This window comes from Falco rusticolus, chromosome 3, assembly GCF_015220075.1.
Source record: "Falco rusticolus isolate bFalRus1 chromosome 3, bFalRus1.pri, whole genome shotgun sequence".
NCBI lineage: Eukaryota > Metazoa > Chordata > Aves > Falconiformes > Falconidae > Falco > Falco rusticolus.
In genome coordinates, this window is record NC_051189.1 from 103,911,757 (window position 1) to 103,938,287 (window position 26,531).

A 26,531-nucleotide genomic window follows, 5' to 3' on the forward strand; every position below is an offset into this window, starting at 1 on the left:
GCCTCCCTTTGCCTCCCCCGCCCGGAATGAATAATGGCAAACTGTGAGAGCTCCCCAACCCTCTCAGTCTGGGAGAAGCATGCCATTCCCTCCCTGCCTGGGACTGGAAAGAGCTCTTCAGAAGCCTGCTCTGCTGTGAGAAATACAAAGATCTTCAAAAGTGCCTCAGAAGGCAGAAGTTAGTTAATGAGCAAGATGTTCTGGGTAGTAATAGTTAACCCAAGAACACTCTCCAGGCCTACCCTCTTCCAGAAAGATTAGGGACAGTGTAAACTGAAATCAACATTTCCCTGATACAACACCTAATTTAAATAAAAATAAATAGTGGGCTTTGAACAGCAGCTAAATAACAGAAAACTGATGATTAGGCTTTTAGCAAGCAGTTTTCCACTCTCATGAATTTGGTCTGGGACCTGACAGGCCAAACAATTACTAATCAGAAGAAAAACATCCTGTCAACATAGGAAAGACTCTACCAAGCCAAATGCTGTGGTAGGTGAGAGATGGGAGCCCTTTTCACTATGCTTCCATACCCAACATTCCACCAGAAAGCCACAATGATGCTGCACCAGCAGCAGGTTCTGAAGTTCAGATTTTTATGTAGTCATCATCAGGGGGAGGAGCATTTTCCAGACCAGGGCAACCACGCTCACAGATTTAACCCATGGGGCTGCCTAAGAGGATGAGTTCAGAACAACCGCTGCAACTATGTAGCCAGGACTTTTCTGACAGGGAACTCTTTCCTTCCAGAAGTCCCTCCCTCCCCCTTTTCCACAGAGACCTACACATCCCCAGGACTCTGGAACTGGCTCTTACCAGTAAGAACTTTGAACAGAGTTTTGGGTGCTGCTGCTAAGCCTTGCTAATGAGGAAAGCATGGATGTCTCTGGGTATGGCTGAGCTTTCCAGTGAATCTTTTCCCACATCAGCCTTGGCACTCCTAAATGATGCCCGGGCTTCCATTCCCAGAGCAGGGAGGAGGGCACAGTCTACCAGCCCCATCTCTTCCTATCCATGTCTGGAAGTAGTGTTGTGTCAGAAGGGCTGATCTCTGCTCTGATAACCTTCCCAGACCCCCACAACATATCAGTGCCACAGCTACTTTCATAGCACCAACCTGTCTTGCCCTGCCACTTTTCAAGGAGGTCAGCATCATCGGGCATTCTTAGCTATATTTCTTGTTTTCCTCTCCCAGAAGGTTCATCCAGGGCAGTCTTATCTTCCTGCCTAGATTTCTGCCATCAGCTGCTCAACATGTCTCTCTTGGAAGTAGTCTGAGGCTGACTCAAGATGAACCAAAGTCCTTCTATTGTCCTAGACTCTCCTTTTGCCTTATTTGAAAAGAGGAGATTGTTATGCCTTCAAACCTCACAGGTAAAGAGGCAAATACACAGGCCATAGCAGCTGCAGGGCATCTGACCACCCAGTAGAACAATGGCCACAAAGACAGGGAACTGCAGCAAACTGAAGCACTGGCTTCTCTGACTTCCATCTGCAGCCAGCTTTGACATTTACTGAATGCTGAGCACGGCTGGGAACATCTCACACCCCACACAGAGTAAGAACAAGAGCTCATTGTATGCATCTCCCAAGACACAGGCACTTTTCCCAGCCTCCCTGTTCCCTGTCCCTTTCTCACTGCAGAGCCACACCATTGTCTGAAGGGGACTTCACCCTATACTACAGTACAGACCAAGTGCTCTGCTGCCTCCACCCAGCACCTCAGGATCCACGGTAGGGCTGAGCACAGTTGCTCCTTGAGATGGAAATTGCCTTCAGGGCCTGTTTCCTCCCTCCAGAAAACACCCTACTAAGAACAAAGGCTATGGGAGAGGCAGCTGACCCAGGAATGTTGGAAGGCAAGACTCATTACTGACACTGCAGTGCTGATGCATGCTCTGTGACTAGATACCACGACCAGATACAGAGCAGGGAGAGCCCTTTGACAGATCACGTGGACCTCAGTCCTCATTTGCGCTCGCTTCACAATATATGTCAGCCCCTTAAAGCTGCCCAAGAACCTAATGGACAGATGTCACAAGCATATGAACAGGCAGGGGGCTATAAGCCATGCCTAACAAGTAGATTGCAAACCTTCACATTCAACTGATTTCTACAGTGACCAAGCAGCCATCAGAAACAAGGTGGAAACTGTATACTTTAGGTGCCAGACAGACAGCTGTCACAGATATTGTATCATGAGTAACATCCATCATGGACATGCCTCAGAGTCCCAGTGTACATCCAGAAATCCATCAGTCCAAGAAACCTCCCAAGTGTACATAAAAGTCAGTTCCTGGGAAGCAGAAGAAGAGACCCTGGGTCTCCCTGGCTCCCAGTAACCTGCCTTTGGAACTGCAGTTATCACTGATTTTTAGAGCCCACCGGGATTCTTCTGAGGCGTTGACTCATACGGCAGGCAGGACAACCCCAGATCGCAAGGATGTATCTCAGCAAATCATTTTGATGTCACACTGATCTGTCAGTACCTTGGTGGGCCATGTGCTCACTTTTGCTCTCCTCCCGTTCTTTGCTGGGTCACCTACAAAACTTCACTGACTTCAACCTCAAGTCATCAAACAAGAGTTTTCCAACCTTTCCTTCCTCCTGTGTCACAGATGCCTGTGAGGGAGACCATGCTCATTGGTTCTGTGGCCTCAAGATTTATCCTCGTGCCTTACAATGCATCTGACAGACTAGGATTTTATCTGTAGATTAAAGCTCCGAACAAGAAAACTCCATATTCCTGCAAGTCGCCCTACTATATGAATAACAATGCATTCAGAAAACCTGTGAAATCCCAAACATTGCAAATTATAAAAAGAACATTTAAGTTTTTCCTCAGACTATGCGGTGAACTTCTTAGGCAGGTTCCACAATTTACTGTGGCCCCCTCGTGGTCACAGCCAGAGAGTGACATCACTCCATTTTCTCCAGGGGCTCTACACTTCTTGGCTTGTCCAAAATACTTGCAATGTCAGTCACTATAAAATAAATAAATCAGAAGTGCACACAAAGAGAGGATAATCATTCTTCCATCGAAGATCCTTGTTCTGGTAGCCAGCCCCTGCGATAGCTATTGTTTGCAATGACATATACAGCAAAGATCCAGCATGCTGTCAGGTAGAACAACATTCTTATTCCTCTTTTATCAGTGCAGAAACAAAACATGGACTTGTGCACCTCCACTCGTGGTGCAAGAAAAGTGAAAACACTTTTGCATTCTCCAAGGTAAGACTTCAGTCCAGAACCTGCACAGGTTATAAGCACAAGAAGGAGAACTCACTCTTTGGGAATTACAGTATGAACCATAGCTGCTACTTTGAAGCCTTTGAAAGCCAGGTCTGTGTTCAGCCAAACCTCCTCCGGTTCTTGGGCTATCATGACAAAACAAAGGTGCTAAGGAAAGGACAGATGATGGGTCATGTACAGAAAAAGACTGCAGGACTAAAACTTTAAAATGAGCTGGACTGACAAAGTAGGAGAGGGAGAGAAAGATAAAAGCCTCCCAACCCCCTTCTGCCTGTCACTTTAAAATGCCTCCAAAAAGCAGCATCATCATCCCGCTCTCTCTCTGACAGTGTATCTTTCGAACCCAACACAGCCAGCACACATCCCCCTTAGGACAGAGCCCTACAGAATTCTGGACAAGGAGGAGCTATGGGGCTGGGCATACCTTTTATAGGCAATCCGACATTCTCCTCATCAGAGTCACTGTCCAGCTCAAAGAGGTCCTTGAATTCCTTCTTATCTTCCTCTTTGCTTTCATTTTGCTTCTTACGCTTAATTTCTGGGAAGTTCAAGTCTTCAAGCTGGAAAAAAACAAAACCAAGAGTAAGAACAACCTTAATTTGTACTTTCAAACATAAAACGCTGAGCTTACACAGGAACTTGGCTTTGTCCAGTATGTGTAAGCCACACTGCCAAGAACATTTGGGTCTGCCTTGCTGCCAACTAGGGGAGCAACAGAAAGATTTGTGAGTCAGTTACAAAGGTGAATGATACACGCAAAGCACCACTGCTCTATTGATCTTTACTCAATAAAGTACTTTTGCTAACGGGCCATCTACTGCTGGTACCTTAACATGGATAAAAATGCAAGGCATCCATGACAAGCTGGCTGTCCTAGATCTCTGGACTGAAAGCCATGCAGACCCTGTGAGCTTGGGCAGCCAAGCACAATCAAGCAAGACTGTGCTGGTCATCTCTGAAGTGGCAGATTTCCACCAGCACCAAAACCTGTGACAGCTATAGCAAAGGCACTGTCTTTTCAGCTGCAGATTTCAGCAGTTAAATGGCAAGGTGCTGAGGATGCTTAAGGTCTGTCTACACCATGGCTTCCCCAGTTACTAGCCGGTTACTAGCCCTGATGGGGATCAATGGGCCAAGAGCCTTGCTGCTGCAGACAGCCAATATCAATGCCATTAAGTACTTGCAATTGACACCACCTCACTGCTCTTTACACCTCTCTAGAGGGGGATTAGGGGGAGGATTTACTTGCAGGGCTCAGGCCAGCAGGGCAAAGATAATCAGAATGCAAATTAAATCCCAAGTGCTCTCTGAACATCAACTGCCTGCTGCCCATTCCTGGCTGCACACCTCCTGGGAAGCACTCATGCATTAGCACACATTAGCTTGCTTGGAAACATTCGCCCTGCAAGTAATAACTCATTTGCTTTCCCACCAGACAGACCACCCCTCAACACACTCTTCTATGACCACATCCACTTCAACCCTCCTGTGAGCTTCCCCCAGCGGGAAAAGCAGCAAAGCAGAGTCTACATAGAAAGACAGCTCTCAGCAGACAGAAAGAGTTGGGGGGGGAAACACTGAGAGACACAGAGACCCGGATTTGCTCTTGCAGCCAATTCCAGCAATTTCTCCCAGCCTGTTTCACGGTTATGATCCCCAGCTGGGCAATATTGATTCTGGGAGCTGAGCACTTACAAGCAATAACCTGCAGCACCAGGCTGGAAAGTCAAAAGCTGACCAGAGAAGGGGAGAGGGAAGCAAATCACCAACCACCGTTTGCAGGGTCCTAATTTTGAATCATCTTCCCACCTGCTCTTCTCCACTATGAGATGCCTTTCCTTCCACCAGCCCTGAAGAGACCTGCTGAGCAGCCTCTGTGCTGGGAAGATGCGTGAAGAAAGCAGCGCATGACTGGCTTTCCAAACAGCAGTCATTGCATGCTAGAGAAGAGATCTGGGAAGCAAAACGCAGCAAGAGCAACAATCCAGAGTCACTGCCAAATGGCTGCCCTCAGCTGACCTAATGACATACTGTAACCATCCTCTTTCCTAGAGTGGCTATGCTTCAGAAAGCTCTATCATGGGGCAGGGGAGCTGCTAGGGTGAAAACATTTTCCTTGGCCTCTACCAGTTTTGGTGGACGAGACTTGCTTCACTCCTCTCATTTGTTCTAGCATGTAATTTTATGGAAGGTGGGAGGGCAGAGGGAGATGCTCCAGAAACAGAGATTCCATTAGAGGCTCCAGAAATAAAACACAAAGGTCTCAGAAGCTAAAATATATCAGCAGCTATGTTTCCAACCCAGCATTAGGCTGTGATCACAAACACAGTGCACATATCTGATCCCTTTCGGTTTATACATTCCTTGCCTCTTCAAGCGCCCCAGCCAGGTCATGCTGCCATCATCTCAGCCCTGGGGAGAAGCACTGGTGCTTTCTGCAGCCCAAGACCTGGACTACCATGTCCTTTCTCAGTAGTTCCATATGGGTCAAGGCCTCTCATGTCCCAGAGATGTCACTCCTCAGAAGTACCCTCCCAGGTACTGGGAACTGTAGCCTGCGGCATGTCATCAGTACAACTGAGCCGACTCTGGAGGTTCTCACAGTCACAGGCAGCACCTTTGGGCCTTCTTCTGCACCAACAGCCATGCTACCTGCAGAATCCCTGTCTGGCAGCATGGGTAGCTATCACTCTTCAACAGCAGCAGCGAGCCCAGTGATGCCTAACCAGGAAATAACTGAGGTTGAAAGTGTCACAAACAGAAGCAGAAACACAGTTTTGACAACAAAAAACTGCTGCATCAACTGCCCAAGTCACTGTTGTCTAGTCCTTTTCTCCATGACCCCAGTCACTGTTATTCCTCAGCAGCATTAAATAAAATGCAAAAATAATCCAAGGTCTTACTGGCCCTCCTCACACATCCTGAACATGGGAAGTCTCCATGGAACACAGCACTTAGTAGGTTTAATGTGGAAATGGAGCTGTGTATGAGTAAAACGTCTCATGAACGTGATGTGGAACAGTCTTCTCCAATTCAAGGGAGCAAAAGAGAGAAACTTATCACTGTGAAAAATTTCTCCAGTATCCTGTGCAGGGCATGTACAGCCGGGAGCAGAGGCTGTCAGTTTGGACTTCGTATTTTCATACAGCCTGGGAAAAGTCCCCATTTCCAAAGGCAGCCTACAGTTTTGGGTGACATCAGTCCTGGCTGAACCCAACCTGAGCATATTAAAAAGGACCTGGTGTTGAATCATCCCGAGTTGTGCTACCTCCACCATTATAAGGCTCCACAGGAGTGCCTTCAAGATGGGCACCTCAAAGTAAAGGCAGCAGAAAACCCTACTAGCTGCGGGGTGATCACAAAGCAAAGGAATGAGATTTTTACTGAGCCACAGCTCACAGATACAGCCTATGTTCATCACACAGTAGCAGTAATTAGGTAATTTGGGGGCCAGTCTTTTAATCTCCAGCTAGAGGGTTACTATCTACTGAGTCTCACGAAGCCGATTAGTCTACATCCCGTTAAAAACCATTGGAAAAAGCAAATGGAATGGGCAGACAGGGTCAGCGTTGTTATACAAGGCAAGCTGCAGCTCGTAGCAGCTGAGAGCCAGGCTGATTTTTTCTGTTGTTATTTTTTCCCCCCAATGGCTGCTAATGGGACATGGATTTTCTCAGCCCTAATGGGCCTCATGGTGTTCACTCTCCTGCTGGGGCTCACAATGCTGCATCATTAAGCTAGCAGTCCCCACCGAGAGAGACAACGGCCCCATTCACCAAGCAAAGATGCCAGGCAGCCACAGGCTTTTCAGAAAGCTAATTCCAAAGTCTGTCTCTCTCTCCAGTTTATCTGTTCAGCCCACTTTCTCCAAGAGAAAACAAGTCCCTGTCACTGCTTTTCAGATTTGCCCTGGTTTCAGAAGTCACTGTCTTGAGCCCTACTATACCAAAGTAATCCCCCTGACTGGGAGCTCTCCACCTCAGCTGGTCCTGGCCACCCCCAGGAGCTCCAGCTCCCCTCCCCCCTTTAAAATGAGGTGGGGGCTTGTCTACAGTGAGGGCTGATCTCTCCCCTTGTGATAGCTGCTTCAGTACCTTGAAAGTGTCAGCTCATGCCAGCAGGGCCAGTTTTGGGCAAGAGATTAGCCCTGCTCACAGCCATCGCTTCTTGCTGTTTCTTAGCTCCCCTCCCCTGCCTCCAATTTCCTTTCTGCAAAGGCCACATTCTCCTGATGGGGTTGCACAGAAAACAGGTGTGTTTTTTGTTCCCTCTGCATGGTTGCCCCAGGAAATTTCAGCCTCCTGCTCTTACCTTTGGATGCTACATGATACTGAGCATTTCTGTAATCTTCCAGGTCTTCTGCCACACTCTGGGACTTGTCTCAGAGCCAATCATCTTCATGTCCCATCGATTATTTTAATTGTTCCCCACCATACGCTGGAGAACCAATTATATCTATTTCCTGCTCCCTGGCCAAGAGCCTAGCTCAGCTACTTTCATTGCATTAGCATCAAGACAGCTTTCCTTTAGACTCCTAATGTAAGCAAGCTCCCACCCCCACCTTCTGCATCTTGGAGTGCAGTGCCATGCGGAACAGCCAAGGAGCCTTCCCTTGGGCAGAAGATGTGGGAAATGGCAGTCTGAACACTTCTGTCCAGACAGCAAATCCTACCTCGCAAACAGCCACCCCCACCTGAGTAAAATAAGAAAATGCAAACAGAACTCATCTCTGATATTCCCTCTGCTAAGAAGGGAGGCACTTTCCCCTCTCTACTTTCTTGCAAAGTTAGGTTTCAGCATGGCAATCCAGTCACATTCTGCAGAGCTGGCAAAAGAGCTAAAGACCTACACAAGCTCTACCCACACTGTTTTGCTATCAAGAAAGCAGTGCAATTTGCAAGATGTGATGCAAACTGCCCAAAGCAATGTGAGAAGGTCCATGAATGTGGGGATGAACACACAGAACACAAACTGCGTGTACAGTCTAAACTTTGAAACTACATCAAATGCTTGTTCCAGAAGCAACACAACATCCACAAGGCTATTGCCCCAGGTGCCCACACAACCGAATCTGTTATCCAACCCACCCCTGCCAGTACACACAATTGCTCTGTCAGTACCGTCCTCGGCTTCCTAGCCTTGAATTACAATGAGTCTTGAACAGCATAAGCCTAAACAGAGGCAGAGGGAAATTCACCCTAGCACTAATTCATCCTATCTCACTGTCCTCTATTAACTTGGGCAAATGAGCAGGCTACAGGCAGGGGACACAGATGTTGCTCCTAGAGATCCCAGCAAGACAAATCTGCAGGGAGCTGAAGACACCAGCCCATGCTCTTTCCAAGAATGCTCAGCCTATGCGCTCACACAGCTCAAGCCAATTTCAGCTCACACCGTGGAGCTGGTTTTGACCAGCACCATCCTGCTGCCAGAACATGGCTCTCTTGTCTACCCATGGCACAGATGATGTTCAATAAGTTAGGCATTTCATTCTTACTCTTTCTTTGCCGCTGATTTCCAGTTGAATCTCCTTCTCTCTTAGCTTCTTCCACTGAGTATAATACTTGGTCAGAGGTGTCCCCTCCTCTTTGACCTGCTTCTCCCATTGTTCCTGTGGAGAAAGGGGGTGCAAATTTAAGAAAGGTTTTCAAAGCAGTTTTCCAATAAAACTGGCAAGCGCAGGGAGTCAAGAGCAGAGGTTAAGACCCTTCCCCAAACCACCTTTTCCAAGCTCCTGGGTGGGAAATCGACAACCATAACTAAGATGCCAGCAGGACTAAGTGTGAATTCAGACACAGTCATTTAAGCAACTAGTGGGTCAGGAGTGGTGTGACTGACAACTTCCCTTAGGTAAAGCAATGCCCGGGCACTGCAGAGAAATCAAAGCAAGCCCAAAGATGAAATGGACAGGGTGGCCAATGCAACAGCTTATTTATGCAATACCAAAGCACAGGATACCAATGGCACTGAAGGACAGCATAAAATCCTCACAAAGGAGCATCTGTGTGGTGGTGCGTAAGATGCTTTAGCTTATGGAAGATCACCAGATTTTCTCAGCATGGTGGTCTGAAACGTGGGTTCCCAGATTCCTATTCCTCCATTCTAGAAGAGGCCTGAGTCCCAGAATTGCTGAGACCTCACGATAGGCTCCTCCTAAAATCAGCTTAATGCCTTCTGGGATCCACTACTACTATCTTGGCCTTGAACATTCACTTCTACTCCAGCACTAGTGAGAAGACACTGACACAGAAGTAAAGTCAGATGTTGCAGCCTACTGTAATGAAAAAGAAATTACTTCTGAAATCTGAAAGTAGGAATCAAAGGGACAGATCAGAGGACCTATCAGGACAAAATGTGTCCTCTACTCCTTCTACAGAGGCATTTGATCACTTGTTCAGTTCTTGCTTTTTAATTCAGAAACCTCACGCAAGTATTTACAAGACCTAAGTACCAAAGACGTCTGATTGCCTGTTCCCCCTGTTCTACAGCCAAGTGTTTATTTTTGAAACAAACATTCCCCCGCAGGGTCTTGGACTCATCCCAACCTTGAGAGAGCAGAGCACAAAGTGCTGAGCCTGTTTCCGCTGTCCAAAGAGGGAGAACAAGAAGGTGCAGACACCGTAAACGGTGGGAAGCAAATTAGATGGTTAAAAATTCTTTTACGCTTCAATCATTTGGCATGTTAGTGTTGAAACGCGGGTGGTATGTCATATTAAAATACATTCTTCTTAACCTGCCAACATCCCTTTAACTTACCAGAACTGTACCTGTTAACTGGATTACCACAGTGCCCAGAGGCTTTGCATTACCCCACAGTAAAAAGTCAATCTAATGCGTTCAGAAAGACATACAGGTAAGAACTGAAACAGGCAAAGGAGGAAGGGAACAAGCAACAGCAACAAAGGTTAGCATAGATACACTCAAGGGTCAATACAGATGGAAAAAGAGTATCCTGAATCCAGGGCTGAGAACAAATCTGGAGCTCTCTGTGGGCATCTGTGTGTACACAATGCCCCTGTTTGAGGGTGGGAACAAAAGGCCAGACCATCTTCACAGCAGAAAACACAGCAGCAGCTCAAATATTCCTCAGCAGATCTCAAATCAACTGCTTCTGGGGAGCTGAGCCACAAAACTAGGGAGCTATGGTGTGTACACTGCAGCCTGTGAGCCAAGTATGGGAAGAAGTTTCTTTGAAGAGCAGCGTATGAACAAGATAGAAGGAGCAGGTCTCTGCCATGGATAGCAGTGCAGAGCTCCCGGCTTACACAAACAAGCAAATACTTGGTATATATTGTGCAGTGAAATACATCGGCCTACACCAGCTTGATTTGGCTCATCACTGTGAGGGAAGCGGAGACAATCTGTGGTCTCTGCAGTTGGCACCAGGAGCTGAACTTTGGCAATTAAATGGTGACCACCTTGTGTCACCTGCACTCTAATGGTGTAGAATCTATTTATGCATCCTACAACAAGCGCTATCAATATTGCATCAAGCCAAACAGGCCCTTTCTGATAATCGTGGGTCCCAGACTCAGTCCCTACAGGATTGTTTGTAGCACGGCTCCAGGTCTGCACGGCTGGAGCCTGCATCTGCTCCCTGGTCTCCTCCCCGGCAGGCTGACTGTAAGCACAGCTGATGTACCACTGACTCCAGCAGCACTTGCTAGCAGAGACGCCAGCCAGCAGACAGCACAGCTTTACCATCAATCTGACCCACCGCTATGGCAAGAGCAGCAATTCCTGAGGAATACAAAGCCACCCCATTTATAGATCAGGCTCATATCAGGCTGCCAGCTGTAATCAGGCAATTTGTTGATGGTGTTTGGTATGGACAGCTTCTGAGAAAGACTCTTCTTACAGAGGGCAAGTGTCTATTTGTTCTGCCTGATACAGTTATTTCAGTTTTAAGGTGTGCTGGAATCCAGAGATAAAAAAGACCATTAAAACACTCCCGTCTTTCTAGTCAGAACACCTCAAAAGGAATTTTGAGAGAGTGGATGTGATCACACCCACTTCAACCATTTGCAGTTCTCCTATTACTGCTTTTGCCTCACTGTGCTGTCAGGCAACACCCAGCACGGATCAAGCCCAGTGCTAGCACCTGTACAGATGTAACCAAGATCATCACCCACCCTCCAGAAAAACCTCCCATCTGAAACGTGAGATGGGGACGAATGCAGAAGATCTGGAAATCCCACAGAAATGAGGCAGTGCTTTCCATCAGCTCATTGCCTCGCTTCACATTTCATTAAGCATGACAGCGTGCTGGGCTATAATGTTCTTTAAACGAAGGTTGCCCAGCTCAGCACAAAGGTCTGCCTGGGAGCCAGAGAGCTGTAACGCAGCCCGGCACACTCTGCAGGTCCTTTTGCTTCCCAGCATTTTCCCCTTCCAATCCAAGGGGCCTGCACTAGCGCAGACAAACCTAAAACCCGAGCTGCACATTAGGGGTCTAGATTCAACTTCAGCTGCGGGCTCCATGTTTTTTGGCTCCCCTCACAAAAACCTTAATTAGTATAGCAATCTATTAGCACTGTACTCTCAAAAAACCACTGACAAATATTAATCTGCTTCTTGCAAAAAAAGAAGAAGAAAAAAAGTAAAGTTCTCAATCTTAAAATAACGTGGAAGAAGTCAGGCTGAACACACCTGGAGTGCCTATCCCTCCATACCACAGCTCCTGGGATGCAAGCAGGGATACCTCCACAGTCCCTCCACGTTAAGTTGAACATTGCACCACCATGCTCCCTCCACAGCACTAACTTCAATCCCCAGGCTGTTTCTTCTTTAAAATTATATAATACAGGCCCTTAGGCAAAATCCACCTTTATAAATCACACCCACTACTCTGTAATTCCCCCCCATGAAAGTTGCATTTCAGCATGCTGCATGGAAGAATTAGCTTAGAATTTGGGCTCTGCTCCCTACAGCACAGCAGGCACAAACACATGCATGTGAAAACCAGAGAGCATTTGATATCAATTGCTCTTGCTGGCAAGGGGGACATGCAAATACCTCCTCTTCCTTCACCCCCCTTTCGCTTCGCATTTCTGGCAGCGTTTGCCCATAAGAAGTGCCAATGCCCCACAGATCTTGGAGACAGCCTGGCAAACTCAACCCAGACTTCGAGGGACACTCCAAATCGTTCTGGGAAGCCCAGTCTCTGTGGGAGCTTTGGCCCTTATTGGGAACCTACACCATCTGCTTGCAGAGGCACAGGGGGAAAACACAGGGCCACCTGGGCACAAAACTTGCCCTCTGGACACAAAAGATAAGCCACTATGGCTCTTCCACCCCACAGAAGTACTGAGTGGGCAGTTTCCTCTGCTCCCAGAAGATATCCCATTAACTGAAGGGAAAGAAGGGCTCCCTACTCCCACAGAACAACAGCACGGTGCAAAAATACAGATTGCACAGGCAATCCAGGTATCCTCCCAGAACAGCACTGTTGCTCTGTCTCCTTAAATGGCAGAACAGCCATCTCCAAACGGGCCTGGCAAACTGGTGCCTGCTTCCCTTTACCAACCTCCCTTACTGAAAGCAGGCTGCCTGTTACTGCCCCTCCAGAGACAACCCTGCCTGATGCATGCTACTCAGCCACCCAGATGTCCCTCGGAAAGCACATGCACCAATGTCAACTAGGAGACACACAGGCAACAAGATGTTAAAATAATAATTTAGTTCTTACACAAGGGACTGCAGCTAGAGTTGCTGGGAAAGGCAGACAGTGGCAGAGTTGTTGGAAACCCTGTTTTATTTAGCCAACAACCTTCCCCAGCTCATCTGTTTCATGGGGAGCCCTAAAGGCTGAAATCTCTACACTCTGCAGAGTGGGTGGGTGGTCACAGCATTGCCCACAAATACTAAACAGCAAAACCCTAACCACTTCATTCCAGATGGGAAGCATAATTCCTTTAGCAAAGCAGTCCAACCCAGAATGGCATTTACAGAACCAAACACTACTTAGTCACTTCAAACCTAGTACCATCAACCCCTTAATGCCAGAATAGTGCTGCTGTGTCCTGGCATTGATATGTCAGGATTTCAAAGGCTAATTTTCCTGCAGTCCCTGACCCTTAGTGTCTGAAGACAAATTAGTCTGCACTGCAACTTCTGTTCCATGCTCAGCTCCATGCCAACAGGTGGAGCTTTCAATGATGCAGAACTCCAGACTTTCCAATACCATGTGGCCAAAGAGACTACTTTGACCCATCAATTATCTTGCAGACAGATGTCTTCACCTCTCTCCTGCCACACAAGGAAGAGTCAGACCCACTACCCTCTCTCACACAGAGGTATACACACACAAAGTTTACCTGCTGCAGGCTTGCAAAGGCTGCTGTGCTGGATAAAAGGCACAGATAAAATGTTCAACCCAAAGGACACACAAACAAAGCTTCATTAGCGAGTCTTCCTCCCTTTAGCTTCGTTTACATACAGCCTAGATTTCAAATACCTCAGAGTTTAGGCAGGTCAACAGGACCCCAAAGAAGGGTGGAGCAAAGCAAAATCAAAAAAGATTCAGGAAAGGACACTGAAAGGAACCTCCTGACAATATGCTACACCATCCCTAGGAGGACCTCGCTCAGAGCGGGCAGACTCCTGGAGTAGAAGAAACAAGGAGAAAGGCAACACCTCTCAGCCTGGTAGCCACGTGGCCAACTACTAGCTAACACACTCTCTAATATACTGTTTTCTAGCTGTGCTACAGTTTACTCCCTAAGAGAAGAGGGGGGTCTCCATCATCACCTTTGTCACTCCATCTCATCACTAAGGTAGAATCCTGACATTTAACTCAACTGCTCCACAGGCACTATGAGCCACCCAGAGTCGCTGCAGCCTTTCTAGGTGTCAAATGTGCTCAGCATTTTCTCAGCAGGCTGGATTGCTTCAGCTGCAGACAGAAGAATATACCACCATCTCTGCTGAGAAGCCAGTGAAGCACCCAAGATGCCTGATCACTGTTCTTATGGCTCACAACTTTCCTGATTATATAGCTCTGTCCCCACAAAGGCCCAGGAAAATGGGGAAAGGTTTGCCCCAGGATCCTAAACTACCAAATATTAGTCTGCTGACAGTTTGGTTCTACACTGATGGAGACTGGTCTCTACAAACTAGAAGTAAACGTGCTTACAGAGTTGGCAGAATCATCCCTATCACTTTAGGCATGAACTGGCACCTACGTATCAGGAATGGGATGATGAAAGCACAAGAAATCTCTCAGCAAAGGAGATGCCCCAGCAAAGCAAGGTGCCTTCATGCACGTGTGTTATAATAGAAGGGTACAATTTATGGACTGTGTTTTCCATGAGGCTCTTGGCTACACAGTCGTGCCAGCTATAGCATCAGAGCCCTGCCAAGTTCAGTTGTTTGTGAACATCTGCCCCACCCCACACACTGTTTCCATATCTTGTCGTCCCTCCCCCCTCTGCCACCCGCTCAACCCCAGCAGCTGGAGTCTGACAGTCTTTCCAGGAAGCCCAAATCGAAGTAGCAGACTCACCACAGACTCCCTGCTGGCCACGCCGAAGGTAGCTTTCTGACGCCTGCTGGCGATGTAGGCAGAATTTTCCTGCAGTTTCTCCAGGAGCTGCCGGATGGGCTTGCAGTAGTTGGCAACTTTGCATTCCTTCAGGAAAGATTTTAACTGGAAGAAGGAAAAGGAGAGGAAGAATGAAAGCAACGTAATAGTTTCCATAAACAGATCCCATCAGCAAAAAACCAATTCCCACCCCCAGTGACAGACAGCATGGGGTGCCTTTTCCCTTCCATGCATACCATACTTCAACGTATCACCCATACTCAGCCCTGGGTGTCCTGACACCCTGGGCTGAGAGGATGCAAAGCGTTGCAGTGACAGGTCAGATGTTTGTATGCAATCCAGCAGAGGCCTTGCTCAAAACCAGCTCTTTGCACCCTTTAACACTACTTCTTTCTGAAAAAAACATATCGACGGAGTTCAAGCAGCCAGCAGGAAAAAAGACTATGCTCCCTGGGGCCTCAGCTGCTAGCTGCTGTTGGTAGTTTCCTGCTCAGCCTGACAGTAAGAGGGACTGCGGACCAGATGCACAGAGAACAGGAACAGGAGATACCTGTGCATGCTAGTTGGCCAAAAGCGCAGAGAAGAGGAGATTAGAATGGGGGAAGGTGTCTGTGTGTTAAAGACTATATTAACACCAGTCTATATTGGAATGGGAATATCAAATAGGCTGTGGATGAGACTCATGGCTAGGATTGAAGGCAGAGTTTGAGGAGAGACTTAAAATCGGGGTGGAAGTGTCTGTGGACTGGAGTCAGCATCTTTGGCATAGCTCAGTGGGAAAACTTGGTGCTGGTACAGCAACAGGGCTGTGGGTCAGGACAAATGGCCATCTGCAGTCTCACATGGGGTGAAGTTTACTTAATGTCTGACTTTACCAACCTAGCTCCAACTGGCACCACTCATTTTTCAAGAGTGCAAACCCACACAGCCACCACACAAAAATTTACAAAATAACCCTCTCTGTGGGCAACTTGTGCAGCATGTGCCTAGAGAATTCTTTCCTTTAGACCCAAGGCCTTATGTGTAACTCTCAGAACAAGGGCCACTCTGCACAGAAACTACAAACCCTACTGCTGTCTGAAAGGGCAAGGACCATCCTACTCGCAGAGAATCTGTTCCTGCCCTCCCTCTGAACCCAAAGCACACTTCACTACTCTCAGACAATGAGGCTTCATTGCAAACACGGTACGTTCTTGTGTTGTTTTCTTTTCATATCTCAGTAGCCTTATCCACAAGCAAACGTCTTTTCTCCCTGCCAAAGAAGATTTTCTCTCCCGATAAAAACTGTCCTCCAACACCACTGCACTGTTCTAACACCTCCAAACTAAAAGCTGAGGCAGCAGTGGATGATCTTGATGACAGAAAGAGAGATGGGGGTGTCCAGATTGACTCATGGCTTGAATTCCAGTTTACTACACTATCTGCTAACACTTTTCACCAGCTCCAGTACAAGCCTCTGGAGTGCTGTCCAAATTCTGCAGGCCAAGCTCTTTACTCAGGCCATGTATATGTACACACAAACGCTACACAGACAGTCGATTCAGAGAAAGAGTTCCAACAAGGCAAAAAAGAATGGTTAACCACAATGGAACCTTCATCTCAGCTGGGACCTGCAGATGCTATCATAGTAGAGATAAAGGGTTTCCAGTCAGCAAATACAGTACTGCCTTCTCTGCTTATGGCTTCAAATGTTCTGCCTCAAAAGACACAGTTGGAGGAAGGAAAAAGATGTCTCCCTCCTGTCAAGCCTACATGTTGGCTTGATCTTACATGCCAAGAGGATAGGTATTAAATGTTAATCAAGAGGTGACAGTCAGTTACACCTAGGCCCTCTCTTGTGAGGACACTGCTCTCCTGATGGGTATATTGTTGCAGGATCTGCTGTCTGCTACACACATGGAGAATTACCTAGCAGCAGAGGCTTCTCTTGTCCCTTTATCCCCAGCACACACCCACCTGCCATCATACATTGACCTCAGAAAAATGGGAGTTAAAATGAACACCTTCCCCCATTTCCAGAAAGCATACAGCCAATCAAACAAGTACAAAGAAACCTTTAGCAAAACTATACTTCTGCTGGTGAAGCCTGTCTCTACCCTCACCCCCCTCTTTCTAAAATATTTATTTTTTTATAGGTGCTGCATATTTATCTCCGCCGAGAGATGCATTTGTCATTCGATTTATCTCACTTGATCCCCACAGCTGCAGCCCCAGATCCATTTCATCCGCTGCCACATACATTATCATTTTTCTTTTGTTGCAGAAGTGTCACCAGAAATCCTGCAAAATCTCAGGCTCTATCTGTGCAGTTTGGTGTTGTGTGTTTGCTCTCACAGCCGTATGCGCAATATCTTCTTTCCCCCTCCTCTCTCCTACCCCTGCAATCCCTCACAGTCCCACCACTATCTGCCACAGATATTAACGAAACGTAATGAGATCTCACTCCTGTGTTACGAGGCAGGGAACACAACCAAGAAGGTAAAAGGAGATAGAGGAGAGAGAGAGAGAGAGAAAGGGACACTGTATATGCCTTTTTCCACTCTGCCAAATATAACAATCATCTCTTTCCAGAATAAAAGCAATCAGAACACATGCATGTATGTGTGTACGTGTATATGTCATTAACATCTCACATCAGTTCCTAGCTAAGCAGCTCTGTGATTAGCGGGATTGATTCTGTCGAACTGCCAGCCTTAAACACCCATGGTTTAGACCAGCATAGACCACAGCAAAACCCAACTCCTCTTACTGTAAATGACGCAGGGAACTATAAATGATCTGAAGCAGCTGGGTATGTGTGTTGCAGGGAACACAAATCAAGCCAAATCCCCCACTCACAAAAAGCAGAGGGAATATTCAACTCAGGACAGAGAACAAGCAGCAGTAGGAGTGGCTGCTGGCAAGGCAAATGGCACCTCCTGCCCTTCTATCTAGCTGCAAGTCATCCTAGATCATGCCATCCCCTGCCTCCACCCAGAAGTACCTACCTCTTATCGACGCCTGCCGTTCTGCCCTTTAACCTGCCACCTCTGCTCTGTGATACCTCTGTCAGGGCTTTAAAGGAGGGAAGAGGCAGTCTCTTCCAAGTATCCACAGAGGCTCTGCACTCTGAGCTCCTTACCAGCCTATGGACACAGCGACCACCATGGGGTCATCCCAGAGGCTGGGCAGAACAGAAGACTTCGAACTGTCTCCTGGCCCTGCTGGCTCTCCCTCCCTTTGACCTGCCGGGGTGCTTCCTGCCTTCCAGGCAAGGAGGGTTTAGAGTTCAGTTTGAAGGCAGTTCACCCTAGCTTCTCCCAAAGCCGCTGACCAGAAGATGAGGAATGTAACCCTCGCCAGCTGGAACACAGCCCCTGCGACACGGCACTGAGAGAAGCGTGAGCTCATCGGGGAGGAAGAATCGGGACAGATGGATTTTTACAGTTAACTGGAACCATTCCAGGAGCAAAGCCTCCCCCCTCCACACTTTCCCGAAGACTGTGAGATTTTGGGAAGCTAACCTCAGCACCCCAGCCCAGCAGACGACGCCACAAGGCTGTGGTTAGTGGCAGCCAAATAGGAATCTGATAGCATTAATTCTCTGCAGAAATACAGGCTGGTCCCAGGGTGTGTTTGGGAGCCACAGGGCGCTTGGTGCCAGAGGGCCGTCAGCCGTTTTTCATTCCAGCTAGAACATCGGCTCCGACAGCTTCAATGCTCTCAACAGCTGCTGGCTGAGAGGAAAGGGCCTTGTTCTCTGCCAATAAGTGAGAAGCACGCAAAGCGAGAGCAAGCACAGGAGTTGCTCTCCTAGCACAGAGAGTGCCTGTCAGCTCACATTAGCCAAAGCAACCTACTGCCAGCTAGGCAATGGCCTGTGCCAGGCTGCAGGGACCCAGCCAAGAGTCATGCACCTGACAGATGCCAGCCTATTACATACAGCAGAAACAAGGAGATCTGCCTCCCAAGCAGTCTGTGGGTCCCAGCTGAGACATTGCTCCCACGTCAACACCAGAGGCACACCAGAGGCATCGTAGCCACAAGGCATGCAGACGCCAGGTCTCACGGCAGACAGCAAAGTAGAGGTTCATGTCCCCATGGAGGATACAACATTAGTCCTCTGCCAATCTTGGATGACACCTGCCATGTGAGTTAAAAATAGACAGGACTAGGAGGAAGGGAGGGAACAAGTTCCAGCATGTTGGTACTGAGCAATCTTACTGTTCAAAGCAGAGAGGTCACTATTCATGCAAAACCGAAGGCACCCAGCTAGCGAGGTATTAAGGAAGTATTATGCACAATATCCCCAGGTGCACAGGGCTATTAGGAAGTTTTATTGCGGACAACAGAGTATGTAAACATGAAGTAGCTAGGAAGAACACCCTGCACTGTGGAATGCCAAAGGAGAGTCAAAGGAGACTTACTTTGCAGCACTGCTGTCAGGTGCAGCAAGGAGGAGGGATGGAGATAAGCACTGTATAGCACGGAGGGACTCTGGGAGAAGTGCCCCAGCTGGCGGAGATGCCGCGAAGGGAGGGAAGGTTGCCATCTTGTGGAGAGCATGTGAGGGAGGCCGCAAGGCAAGGCGAAACATGAGCTCACAGAGCACAGGTACTGCTCTGAGACGATACACCAGTCTGGACAACTCTGAATTGCCAAGAACTCACCTCCATTCGCTAGTCAAAACCACGTCTCTACAGCAGTTATGCAGCCCTCTTCTCCACTTTGGCTCCCAAGACAGCGGCTAATCCCACAGCCACTTTCAATCACCTTCAGCCTCCTACTTAGATACAATGCCTCTCTTCCTCCCCATGAATTCCCCAAAATGCAAAGAAAAACTATAATTAAGAAGTAAACAGCTCTCCCCTCACATTATGAGGGCCATCTTGACTACTTTAACTAGCAGCTTCAACACCTTTATCGTGCTCTGTGCACATTCATAGTGTGACAAAGAAGTGTTTAACGCCTTACCTGAATGACAGTGGGGAGAACCAGCTCTGGGAATCCAATGCTGTAGGCTTGGCAATGGAAATACTCAAGCATCAGGTCATAAAGCTGTTCAATTAGTCCATCCTGAGCAGGGGAAGCAGAAATAGAGATATCAGATAGGAACTAAACCCTACAGCACCCAGACTGGGAAACCAGTCTTCAGTCTTATGGGACAGGAACTCAAAGGAAATCCCTAGGGCAGCTATTGTTTACGGAGAAGCTGTGCACTGTTGGCCACTGAGGTTCCACTTACTCGGAAGGCCTTCTCCTGCAGGTTGGCACTGGAAAGCTTCAAGATTACTGCGAAGTTTATAGGCTTAGCACTTATACGCCCCGGCTTCTTGTTGAAATCCACTTGTTGGAAAATCTACAACAGAAAAAACTGAGCGTAAAGATGATCACACCATAAAACAAAATAGATCCCAAATGACTCAGCTAAGATCACACAGTTGGTGGCAGTGCTGAGAAAACAATCCAGAAATCCTGATTCCTCCTTGCCTGTTCTGGTTACTGTCCCACAGCTTTCCTAAATACTCTACCTAAGGATAGTTAGGGAGCAAACACCAACCACACTTGAAGTTTTAGAGACCTGAGTGCAAAAGGTTCCACAGAAGTGTGAGGTAAAAGGAAACCAACACAACCAACAGCACAAGAAACTAGAGGTTTGTTCCTCAGACCCATGCTTCTAATGGTCAGAAGGATACTACTACAAAGCTTGATTGTATTTTGGAGCTGTCCCTTAAGGTGAGAAGCTTTACAACTGCAAGACTAAATGTTGCTTACACCAAATCCATTACTTTTATTGTCACTGAAATGATTGTCCCAGGAAGCAGAGAGACCAGTAAGCCCTTTTCACAAAACACCCCTTGCCAAGCAAGGTTTCTATTCTAGCACATTTCCCATTGGCATTCCTTGTAACTATTATAACTGAACGGCCTTTGAAAAAGTATGTATTATTCTCCATGGACACATTTCATTTTATAGCAAGGAACATGGAGGAAAACCGGTCCCTTCCCAAAGTTTGAGAGCAGACCATGCACCCTACTCATCAAAATGATGAGGACACACAAGCTCTAGGGTACAGTTGGATGCGCAGTAGACTAGTATGTAACGTCAAAAGGCAGACCTGCACCTTTGCTTTTGTGTTTTTCCAGAGCTTGTTTAATGATAATGGCTGGGGAGAGAAGTATTTCTGAAAGGGAAGGTATGAAGCTTACACAGTAGAAAGAAAAAGGAAAGTAAGTTCACATGTGTGTGTATGACTGGCTCTCCAGGGTGGCATCTCAAGTTTGGTTTTAGTTAAGAGCCATTATTGCCTTAAAACGTAACAAACTAATCACGACCAAGAACTATGAAAGCCTTTTCCTCACTCCCTTCTTTTTGGGAGGAGTTTTCCAACTTCACTAGGGAAGGGTAAGATGAATCAACAAGCTTCCATTCTCCACTTCCCCCCAAGGCTACATTTGGTGCACAGGAAACCTATCTTCAGCTGACATCAGCTAGAGCCAGAATCTGCCTTGGTCCTTACTGCTCTGGGCAGACATCGGGGCACACTGTCACAGCAAGCCTGTGCACTGTGCTGCTTTTCCTCTGAAGCTGTGATACTGAAAGGAGCAAAAGGTTTTTAAAATGATCAGCATTTCAAATATGCCCTTTCCCAGCCTGATCGGGGCAGATCTCAGGAGAAAGATGGCAATATCTGTAAAACGCAACTGATCCGGGACAGTCCCCGAGACCCCCATCAGGGGATAACAAGTGGCAATCAAGGGAGATGTTCACCAGCACTAGGATCTTGTTTTAAAAAAAAAATCTACAAGAGCCAACAATTGGTAATAATTTGCATATCTGATGACAACCACTGATGGGGGCTGATGAGGAGCATATCCTGCCCACCCATACTTTCGAGCATCTCAAAAGCAGCCTGCAGTTCCTCTCCCTATCCCCAGTGCTTTTAAACAGCACTCCTGAGTGGGAAACAATTTCTATTCCCCTCTATGCAGCAGCAACACATTCATGATCAGACCCCAACCAGCCCAACATGGGGATGCAGCACGCTGATTGCTCAGAGGGTGCAGTGAGAAGGAAAGGGAGGGTGTTCAGGTCACATAGATGCCCCCAGGCCAGAAAAGCATAGAGACGACTATTGATTTTTTTACATTTTATTTGTCAATCCAGGTTATTTGGAAGGGAGGGACAAGCTTGGTGGCTTGTGAAAACAAAGAACCCTAGCCTAGGGAATCGATGCTATAAACCTCGTTATGCGCGGTTATTTCTTTGGCCAAAACAGTAGTATTGATCCCTGAGGTCAGACACATTAAAGCAAAAGGCATCAGGCTCTGTGGGATCCTAACGTGCCGCTAGGCAAGCGGGGAAATGCAACCAGAGGTTCTGAAAGTCTCCCAGGAGGTGCTAGTGAGTTGGTCAGGACATGCGGGAAGGGGGGAAAATGTGGTTCCCATCTCAAGACTGTGCAGAATAGATCAGCTAACAGCTAGACTGAAGAAGAGGATGACTGATGTCTGGGAATCCTGTGGCAGGGTAGAAAGACAATAATGAAGGACTAGAGGGCCAGAAAATGTCAGAAACCAACAATCTGGCTTAAGTGATAACCACTAGCAGACAGAGGAAAGGATGGGTCAACACAGGCAGGAAGGAGAAAGGAGATTTTTGGAAATCTCAAGCTCACAGACGACTTCCACGTGGCTAGTCAGAAGGGTGCTCAGATATACAGTTTGTACTGCCAGAGCGCAAAGCAGAGAGCCAGCTCTGCACCCAGAACTTTCCCACTGTATCGCCCCAGTCACCCCCCATTCCTTTCTCAGGCTCTAGCAAAAGTCTCCTGGCAACTGCTTTGATCACCCCAAAGCTGGCTGCCCCAGGCCAGCTCGCAGCAGGGATACGTACAGCGCTTTGCTGGGCCTGCCTGCAGGTCTGTCAGTCACCCTCCCACTTAGCTGAGGGAGGGAAGGGCTAAGAGAGTCTAGTTAAGCCACTCAGGCAGTCTGATTACTGTCAAGTTCAGACAAGCTGTCCAACTTTCTGCAGAGGCTGGCTTGAAGCACTTGGTCACAAAACTGTTAAGGTCAGAAGGGACCTCTAGAAGTCATCTAGGAGGGTCAACTAGCACAGGTTGCTCAGGGCCACGTCCAGTCAGATTCTGAGTATCTCCAAGGACAGACACTCCATTATTTATCTAGGCAACCTGCTCCAGCCTCACTATATAAAACTGTTAGGATTTTTGTGTGTGTGTGTTTTTGTTTGGGGTTGTTGTTTTTGTTTTTTTTTCATTCAATGCTTAAGTGAGACCTTCTGTATTTCTTTTCCTGTGTATTGCCTGTCTAACTGCCATTGAGAAAAAAAATCTGGCTTCAACTTCTTTACTCACAGAATGACTGAAGTTGAAACCTCTGGAGGTCATCTTGTCCAACCCAGACAACAGGGCCACCTAAAGCCAGGTGCCCAGGACCATGTCCAGATTGCTTTTGAGTATCTTCAAGAATGGAGACTCCACAATCTTTCTGGGCAAACCATGCCAGTGCTCAGTGACACTCACAGTTTAAAAAAAAACCAACAAACAAACAAACAACAAAAAAAAACCCCAACAAGTGTTTCCTGATGTCCAGACAGACCCTCCTATGTGTGTTTGTGCCCACAGCATCCTGTCCTGTCACTGGACACCATTTAAGACTGCCTGGCTCTGTCTTCTGTGCACGCTCCTTTCAGGTATGTTATACACATTAATAAGAACCTGAACCTTCTCTTCTTGAGGTTAAATAGTCCCAGCTCTCACTGCCTCTCCTCACATGACAGATGCTCTAATCCCTTCATCTCGATGGCTCTTCACTAGACTCACTCCAGTACATCCATGTCTCTCTTGCCCTACAGAGCCCTGAATCAGACAAAGCACTCCAGCTGTTGTCTCACTAGTGCTCAGCAGCAGGGAAAGACCGTAGTCAAACTGCTGGCAAAGCTCTGTCCAACGCAGCCCAGCATGCCATTGGCCTTCTTGACTACAATGCCACATCCCTGGCCCTCAGTCAACTTGTTGTCCATGTCCTTTTCTGCAAAGCTGCTTTCCTGACAGTCAGCCCCCAGGATGTTGTGGGGTTACTCTTCCACAGGTGCAGGATGTTGCACTTCACTCTATTGAGCTACATAAGGTTTCCACCCTCCTGTTTCTCCAACCTGTCAAGGTCCCTCTGAACTGCAGAACACTTCTCTGGTGTATCAACAGCTCCTCTCAGCTTCATACCATCTGCAAGCTTGCTGATGGTGCCACTCTACCCCGCTATTCAAACCATTAATGAATATGATAACCAGTATCAGCCTCAATATTGATCCCGAGGGTGCATCATTAGTGGCTAGCCTCTAGCTAGATTTCATGCCACTGATCGCAGCACGAGCCTGGAAGTTCAGCCAGCTGTCAATATACCTCACAGTCTGCTTATCTAGTCTGCAATTCATCAACCTGTCTGTGAGGAAGTTATGGGAGTTGGTATCCAAGACCTTGATAAAGAGAAGATAAACAACATCCACTGCTCTCCCCTCATCCACGGAGCCAATCACCTCACCGTAGAAGTCTATTAGATTGGTCAGGCATGATTTCACTCAAACAACCCCTGGTACCTGCAGGGCTGTGATCCAGAATTTAAGAGCTGCAGTATTGCGGTGGAGGGAAGAGAGTGAGGAAAAGGAAAGAATACACTTTCAGTTGGTGCAGTGGTTCAGCTTAGTCTGTCTAAAATTCCAGTTTTTCCTCTCTGTGCAAAGGAGGTAAAGAGTCCATGTCTTGTAGAAAACTAATTTCAGATCTGTGCTTAAACGTCTGACAACGTCCAGCATTACCAGTTCTCCAGCTAAAATCTTGGCATCAGCCAATTTCCTCCAACATGATCTGCTGCCAGTTCCCATATATGTTGCACTCCAAGCCCCTGGGGACTTTCTCTGAAGCAAGCTACACACCTAGAACAAGACTCAAGCCATTTAAGTGTCAAAGTGAAAAACTCATGCCCTCCTAAGCATCAGGGTTAACCTGCTCTCCCATCCCTCCATAGATGAAGCCAATTTTAAATTGGCATGTGAAGTCTGCCTGTGGGAAGACTTCCACCTTGTTTATCCACACCTGCCTTCCAGCAGATAAGCCACCAATTTTCCTGCTGCAGAAACTAGTGTCTGTCACACAATAATTGAAGTGATTTAAAAAAAAAAAAAAAAAAAAGCCTGGGATCTCACAGGACCTTCAAGGGGAATAACACCACAAAAATAAAAGCCTGTCTGCTTCACACTCTCTCCCAAGCTGCCACCTCCTATCCAAGACTTAATTTTAGCAAGCTCCACCCTGGAAAGCAGAGAGGAGAGCACTGGATGCCCATGCTGGAGAGCATCAGCCCTTGTCAAGAAGCATCAGGCAGCCAGCTCTCATTTCTATTGGTAGGGGCTTGGGGAATTCCTGTGACTATGGGAATTGCACAAACATTCAATCTGGCATCTCTTGAAAGCACAGCAGCGACAGGGCTGAGACAAGAGATAGCAAGGGTTAGGTTTCCTTGATGGAGAGACGGCAGGGAAACAGAGTTACAGTCACTTCTTACACAAGAAACTTCACAGAATCTGCACTCTAAGGCCATGCAGCGCACTCTCCATAAAGTGCACAAAACACAGGGTCACAAACTCCACAGCCATTATTTTACTGCACTTGGATTCAGTTACAACAGTGACAAAAAGAGCAGCCTTTCCTCCTTCCTACCAAATGGAGCGTACCTTACGCTGGGAAGGCTTCAATCCAGGCCTCAGACCTCAGTCATGCCCCTCAAGTCTACCCCTGCATAGTACCAACACACTGAGCAGATCCCTCAATCACATGATGGTTTGGATAGTGGGCTTAAAATGGATTTTTGTTTCATGACGTGGTGTGGCGTGGAACTAGTATCTATTGACTAAGCCACAACCGAATTTCTGAGCTCATAGAAACAGGCTCATAGTTAAAGTACTGTGGCTGGTCATTAGAATGCAGATTTTCCTCCCAGCATCACCACAGCCACCTTGGGACTTTGGGCAGGTCACTTCCCCTGTGTGTGCTAAAGATTCCTACCACCTTATCTGCACAGCTGGAATACATCTGCCTAGAGACAGTTTGTGGAGACACTATGTGTTATAAGAGTGTTCAGATACCTGTGTAACAGAGAGGAGGGGGGAGCCAGAGAGAGATGGAAGTACACAGGGAACAGCCCTGACCACTCTTGGGAGCTCCACAGGGTATAGGAGGGATCCCTTGCAAGAGACAGGCAGGAAGAAGGGAAAGGCTGACAGCTGCAAGGAGATTTGGGAGTTTAGTATCATGCCAGTCACATTGGGTTATAGAAGTTAAAGCAAAATAGTTGTTTGAGTAATGTGGAAGAGTATGCAAGCAACATACATGCACACACTTACCCTGCCCCCACCTCTGCCTTGTCACCAACACCTGGACAAGCTAAGGAAAGTAGTGCCTCACAAACACACGCAGCAGGATCGGATGTGGTCGGGGGCTGGTGGAAGCTCGGAGGAAGCTCAGTTTGCAGTGTAGTAACTTCTGGCTGGGGCCCGACACACCGATTAGAGCCGAGGTGTTGGGGCCAGAATGCAGAGAGAGGGAGGAAGGCCCTGAGGACAAAAAGGCTTGATCCCTCAGAGCACTAAGAAGTAAAAAGCACCAAAACCATCCTCACCCCAAGCTCCACTACCCCAGAGTGGAAATGCCTCTATCACTAAATCTGGTTGGCAGAATTTA

General features: G+C 47.5%; 1 protein-coding gene across 2 annotated transcripts in view; it reads right to left on the bottom strand.

Moving 5' to 3' along the window:
• The window catches only part of NOC2L (NOC2 like nucleolar associated transcriptional repressor), a 54,820-nt gene that overhangs the window by 9,946 nt on the left and 18,343 nt on the right, over positions 1-26,531 (bottom strand). For both annotated transcript variants that reach the window (XM_037380764.1, XM_037380765.1), the window contains 5 exons: positions 20,019-20,132; positions 19,748-19,849; positions 14,756-14,899; positions 8,750-8,863; positions 3,677-3,812 (listed from right to left, as the gene is read on the bottom strand). In XM_037380764.1, the coding sequence (XP_037236661.1) occupies positions 3,677-3,812; positions 8,750-8,863; positions 14,756-14,899; positions 19,748-19,849; positions 20,019-20,132 (610 nt within the window). The remainder of the gene's footprint in view (positions 1-3,676; positions 3,813-8,749; positions 8,864-14,755; positions 14,900-19,747; positions 19,850-20,018; positions 20,133-26,531) is intronic.